This window comes from Molossus molossus, unplaced genomic scaffold (assembly GCF_014108415.1).
Source record: "Molossus molossus isolate mMolMol1 unplaced genomic scaffold, mMolMol1.p scaffold_m16_p_6, whole genome shotgun sequence".
In the NCBI taxonomy this organism is placed as follows: domain Eukaryota; kingdom Metazoa; phylum Chordata; class Mammalia; order Chiroptera; family Molossidae; genus Molossus; species Molossus molossus.
This window is the reverse complement of record NW_023425399.1, coordinates 412,668-418,793: the sequence shown is the minus strand read 5'-3', so window position 1 is coordinate 418,793 and position 6,126 is coordinate 412,668. Positions and strand designations below refer to the sequence as shown.

At 63.5% G+C, this 6,126-nt stretch overlaps 1 protein-coding gene across 1 annotated transcript in view; it reads left to right on the top strand.

Moving 5' to 3' along the window:
* Nucleotides 1–294: 294 nt before the first annotated feature.
* Nucleotides 295–6,126, top strand: part of RTEL1 (regulator of telomere elongation helicase 1) — a 29,631-nt gene continuing 23,799 nt past the window's right edge. Inside the window, exons 1-7 of the mRNA XM_036244635.1 lie at nucleotides 295–419; nucleotides 1,137–1,391; nucleotides 2,505–2,700; nucleotides 3,019–3,112; nucleotides 3,632–3,713; nucleotides 3,910–3,970; nucleotides 5,962–6,037. Of these exons, the coding sequence (XP_036100528.1) occupies nucleotides 1,290–1,391; nucleotides 2,505–2,700; nucleotides 3,019–3,112; nucleotides 3,632–3,713; nucleotides 3,910–3,970; nucleotides 5,962–6,037 (611 nt within the window). The 5' untranslated portion in view covers nucleotides 295–419; nucleotides 1,137–1,289. The remainder of the gene's footprint in view (nucleotides 420–1,136; nucleotides 1,392–2,504; nucleotides 2,701–3,018; nucleotides 3,113–3,631; nucleotides 3,714–3,909; nucleotides 3,971–5,961; nucleotides 6,038–6,126) is intronic.

Genomic DNA, 6,126 nt, shown 5'->3' with positions numbered 1-6,126 from the left:
ACTCCAGTCTTTAAAAATGTTCTGAGTGTCCAGGCAAACAAGCAAGGAATGGAGGCCACGGTGGGGATGACATCGAGGGAGGGGACAGCGGGACCCCAGGTTTCTGCTCGTGGGCGATGGAGTGCTAGTCCCCAGGCTCAGGGTCAAAGAAAGGGGCAGGTGGGGCCTGACACCCAGCGCACCAGCAGCGCGGAACCCTCGGCTGGAGAACGGTTTCCGCTGGGAGCGCCGCGCCGCGGACCGGAATCGGGAACAGAAGTGACGACTGCGCGGCTGAGCGCGCGAAGTCCGAACCGACTGACGGCGCAGGACGCACTGGTGGTGCCGCGGCCGGACTGGGGTGAATTCCTGGGACCCTCGGTCGTGGAAGGCTTCCCGCGGAGACTACTGGGCCGGGAGTCGCGGAGACTCGGAGACTGGTACTTTAACCTGAGTGGCGGCTTCCGAAACTACAGCTCCCGGGAGGCTCCGCGCCGCCCTCGGGCCCGCGCGTAGGCGATTTGGCCGCGCTGCATTCTGGGGCCGGTAGTTTTCCTGCGCTCGTGGGCTCCCGGCGCCGCGCTTGGCGGAACCGGCCCCTGGGCTTTGGTTCCCTTGTGGCCGGGCCCTACGGCAAGGGCGGGCATTCTTGGGGTGAATGGCCTGTTACTCCTGGCGTCCAGGGGAAACGGAGGCCTAGAGCAGTTGAACGACTTGCGGGGCCCTCATGGATTCGCCTCCCTGATTGGACCCGGCACATGTGCTTGCTCACCGGAGAGAAGGGACGTAGCTCCCGGCCAGGGGCGCAGAGGGTTGGGAGACGCAGGGGCAGGAGGTTCAGACCGGCCCAGGTGGGGTGGGACGCTGCTAGAACCTGGCCTCCAACTCTGGTGGCAGGAAGTGAGTATCTACTGCAGGGGGGGCGTGTGGAGCTCCCCACTTGTCTCTGAGCCTGGCCGCCTGTCCCGGGCGCGAGGGAGCCGTGGGGCAGAACCAGGCAGGCCCAATGCCAGGCCCTTCAGCTCCCAGCTCCTGGTGACGGGTGTCACAGGCATGCCTGGGGCCTTGTCCACAGGAGGGGCTGCCTGGGCTGACTGAGTGGTCTGGCCTCCAGAAAAGCTGGCTACGAACAGTCTTGTCCCATCTCTGTGCCGTAGGGGTTCCCTGGAACCGAGTCATGCCCCAGTGCCACGGGCTGGCATCCGTTACCTGGAGCGACTGAGACCCTGAGATGTTCAGAGAGGGTTTCGTCACAGACCACACAGCCAGCATTTCAGCCAACCTCTGTGCCCTCCTGAGAACGGGCCACTATGCCCAAGATAACCCTGAATGGCGTGACCGTGGATTTCCCTTTCCAGCCATACAAATGCCAGGAGGAGTACATGACCAAAGTTCTGGAGTGTCTGCAGAAGGTAAAGCACCTTGGGGATGGTCAGCGTGGGCAGGACTTCAGCCAAGACCCGACATACTCCACCTTCCTATTCACTGTGACCCAGCCCTGCTGGGTGAACGTCACTCTTCTGGACGTGGGAGTCACTCCTAAGGAGGGCCGACGTTGTAGGTGGGGGAAGAGAGACGATAAACAGTGAACAAGGAAAGGTCATTCTAGATGGTGATGGGGGCTGTGAAGAAAAGGCATCAGGTAATAGGCTTGGGAGCACCTGTGGGGCCTCCCTGAGGAGGTGACGTTTAGGCAGCCAGCCATCTGAGGGTCTGGAGGATGTACTTCCACATAGAGGGACAGCTGGTGCTCAGCCCACACTGTGGAAGGTCTTTAAACCTCGGGGGTGTGCAGGAAGGCAGAAGGGGTGCAGGTTGCTTTCTGCTGGGTTTCTTTTTTTATTTTTATTTTATTTTTATTGATTTTTAGAAAGAGAAGAAGGGAGAGGGGGAGAGAGAGAAACATTGATGAGAGAAAACATCAACTGGCTGCCTCCTGCACGCCCCCCACTGGGGATCAGGCCCACAACCTGGGCATGTGCCCTGACCAGGAATCGAACTGGTGACCTCTTGATGCAAGGTCGATGCTCAACCACTGAGCCGGGCTCTGCTGGGTTTCTTAGCATGCCCTCTTTCTTCCCTGCTCAAGCCCCATCCCTTTGAGGGCTGACTGTGGCTGGGCTCGTGGCTGCTGCTGTGGGCACAGACTCTTGCTGTGAGGAGCTTGGCACAACTTTGCCTTCCTGTCTCCCAGGTTCCCCACTCAGGCTCCCGAGAGCCATGTCGGCTGCCAGGTTCCGTCCGATAGTGTGAAAGCCTAGACCCAGAATTGCAGAACAAGCTTCTGTTTTGGGATTTACACCTAATTAGTCATCTCACTATTTTTATTAGGTTGGAAAGTACCCTGCAAATTGTTTGCTAATGAGGGCTGAATTAACCCAAGGCTTTGGTTTGAGCGTGGACGTTGTCCTGTGGAATTATCCGCCGTCCCTCGGGGCCTTTCACCGGGTGGGTGGGCTCTGCCTGAGCTGCAGGCCTGTCTCAGGTGGGCCGTGCGGCCGTGCCTCACTCTGCCTTCCATTCAGAAAGTGAACGGCATCCTGGAGAGCCCCACGGGCACAGGGAAGACCCTGTGCCTGCTCTGCAGCGCGCTGGCCTGGCGGGAGCACCTTCGCGACTCCATCTCCGCCCGAAAGATTGCTGAGAGGACCCAAGGGGAGCTCTTCCTCGATCGCCCCTTGTCTTCCTGGGGAAATGCTGCTTCAGAGGGAGACGCCACAGGTCAGCCCCTGTCCTGGCCTCCCACAGGGATGCGGGGTGGAAGGAAGGTGGAGGGCTGGAACTGGCAGGTGAGGCCCTCGAGCAGGGTGAACAGATGGTGTTGTAGCTGCCACGTCACTCTCGTCAGCCGGGCTGCACACCTGGGGTCAGAGCCTCACAGCCAAATTAGGACTCTGCAGACACCCACCTAGCCCATTCCTGGTACAAGTGCCGCGTGTCCGTTAGAAGGGCTGAGTTAGCCGAGTGCCCTGGGTTAGCAGCACACGAGAACACTGCCTCGTGGAGCCATGCCCTGTTTGCTTCCTTGGGCCTGAGCAGCTTGCTACGCGGACATCCCAAAGATCATCTATGCCTCCAGGACCCACTCGCAGCTCACGCAGGTCATCGGCGAGCTTCGGAACACGTCCTACCGGTGGGTCAGGCGGCGTCCCCCGCCTCAGAATTATAGGGGGCTGGCCTTGCCCGCCCCTAGCCGGAGGACACACTGCTCTGCTGTGCTCCGTGCACGGCCTGGCTGCCTCCGCACCGCCTGTGAGAGCAGCTTCGAGTTCACTTGCGACCTTGGTTTGCACCCTGAGCTCCTCGCAGGGCAGGCGCTGTGGCTTCAGAGGTGGTGTGGTCAGCGCAGCCCGCACGGGAGGGGGAGGCAGACCCTGCCCCAGGTCAGGCTGCTGCAGGAGTCTTGGTGCCCCACTTGGCCTCCCCGTGAGCAAGCTCGGGGACACTCTCCAGTCTCCTCCCCTCTGCCCAGCCCCAGCCTCCAATTCTTGCTCACCCTGGGCCTTGGAGACAGCCCTTCCCCATGTGCTGACCTTGGCCACTCCCTCTGGCTGCCTCAGGAGCCAAGTTTCCCGGTGCCCCCCTGTGTCCCCACATGGACGGCACTGCGGCTACTGCTGTCCAGCTCTCGGGCCCACGGTTCTCTCCGCAGGCCCAAGGTGTGTGTGCTGGGCTCCCGGGAGCAGCTGTGCATCCACCCCGAGGTGAAGCAGCAGCAGAGCAGCCACATGCAGGTGGGCCCCCGCCACCCGCTCGGCCTGTGGCTTCTGCTCCTGTGCTGCTGGCTCAGCGCCGCAGCTGTGCCCAGGATGGGGGCGGCGGGGAAGAGCGGCTGGCAGCAGGGCCTGGGGCAGGCTCCGGAACAGTGCTCCGTGCTCTGCTCTTTCTTGGCCGTCGCGCCAGCCACGACCACATGTCCTTCCCTTCCAGATCCACCTGTGCCGCAAGAAGGTGGCTAGTCGCTCCTGTCACTTCTACAACAACGTGGAAGGTAGGGGGGCGCTCCTGTGGTCATCAGCACACTGCAGCTGGGGGAGCAGGTGTGGCCTGGGCTGGGCCTCACTGCCGGGTGGCTCTTGCCCCTTGGGACTCGGGTGTGCGGCGGTGCCCAGCTCTGTCTCCTGACTGGCACCTGTGCTGGATCGAGGCAGATGAGCTCACATGTGGGCCCGAGGCTGCTGCCTCAGAGAGGCCTGCTGGCCAGTCTGGCTCCCCGTGTCCAGAACTGTGGATTTGGGGGGCCCCCACCACCCCCGATTAGAGGGCTCCCTGAACGTGAACTCTGCAGACGCTGTGACTTCTGCTAAGTACACACTTCCCTCTGGGAGTCTGGCACTGGTCCTGCCAGGCAGGGGTGCCTGTGTGCCCCGCCCCAGGAGAAAGCCTGGGCACAAGTGTCTGGGGCTCCCGGGTGCGCATTCCACGCTCGCAGCCCGTCCTGGGGGCTGGCTGGGGAGGCTCGGGAAGCCCGTGACTGGTCTCCCGGACCCTCCACATGCTCCTCCCTCTGGGAGTCTGCGGTGTGTTCTTCCCCGGAGACGGGTCGCAGCAGGCGCCTGGCTTTCTGCAGCCCGGCGTCCACCCGGCGACTCCCGCAGCCAAGGTGCTGTGGGCTGAGCCCCACCCAGAGAGCAGTGACCGTGAGGGCACAGGCTTGGGGACTGCAGCCGGCCCTGTGCCGCTTGACGTGCGTGGCCGCAGGTGCCCGCGCCCTGCGGAGGGACCCGGCTCCTCTTGCTGGCTTTGCTGGGGCCAGACGCAGGGGCTGCCACTGCGCCCAAACTGCCTGCTCTGCTCTGGCTGCCCTGCCTGTGCCGTCGGGTCCTCTCGGTGACCATGGGCGTCCTTGCTGTCTGACCCTTTGTCCCCACCATGGGACTGAGAGGGTGTCTCCAGCAGCTGCCCGGCCTCGGAAGGGAGAGGAGGGGGAGACCCAGGAGAGCCTTGGAGGAGGGGAGGCTCCTGGGAGAGGAAGGAAATGCAGAGCTGGACCCTGCCCAGCGGGGGCGGGGCACATGCAGCATCTCCCGCCAGGCAGCCCGGCGCCCTCCTTGCTGCCCCCATCAGGTCATGAGCTGGTGGCTGGCCTGCTGCACAACACTGCGGATTGGCTGGTCGGTTGCTATGGCGCTGCGAGTGGCCGCTCTTCCTCTTCCAGCCTGTTGTCTGTAGGGGCTCTTGGGGTGGGGTCACAATGAGGACCCAGTGTGCTCTGGCCTCTGCACTTCAGGGTGGCCTGCCACCTGCCACGCAGGGTCAGGAGCCAGGGGCTGGTTTCCGCTCGTGGCTGCCCTGAGTCTGGGTTGCTGGTCAGAGACCAGTTGCAGGTCCGGCCACCAGGCATGGGCCCCGGACTCCCTGGGTTAAAGCCGCCCCCAGCAGATTCCTGGAGACCCAGATGGGGAGCCTGTGCCCTTTCTTGAGGCCCTTTCTGCCCTGGAACATGCGGCCAGCAGGGAGCCGTGCCCCTCACCTGAGGCAGGGCCTGGGCTCTCTCCTCGGGTGGGCTCTGCCTGCTCGTCCTGGGCCCCAGCACTGCAGTGACCCCAGTGCTCTGCTTCCTTGGGGAGCGGCCTGTCCCCCTGGTGGGAGGAGAGGAAGGGACTTGCTGCCAGACAGCAGCCCAGTTCCAGGTCAGACGGCTCCGGGGCTCTGGGCGGCAGTGACAGGCTGGGGGCTCCACTCCCTGAACCCGTGGTGCCCCCTTGGGCTCAGCCTTGGCTGATGGCGGCCTCTTGGGGTCAGAGCAGGGCTCCTTCCGGGTCATTTCAGGTTCAGAGCCCTCCTTGGGGACCCTGAGACCCATCAGGCAGGGATTCCCTCCAGTGAGTCCCCAGGTGGCTGCCATCCCAGTCCTGCCCTGAGGAGGGTCTTGGGTGGCTGCCCCTCTGCCTGCTTTGTAGGAGCCATTTGTCCTGGGAGTCCCCTGGGGTGTGGGGACTCGGAGGGCCAGAGTGTGCTCACTTCTGCCTGTATCCCCAGAGAAGAGCCTGGAGCAGGACCTGGCCACCCCCATCCTGGACATCGAGGACCTGGTCAGGAGTGGGACTAAGCACAAGTGAGCCCTCCCTCGAGGCCGCACCGCCATCCTGCCCGACGGGGCCTCCCACCCCGCAGGACACGTGTTTCCCCCTTTTCCGTCTCCAT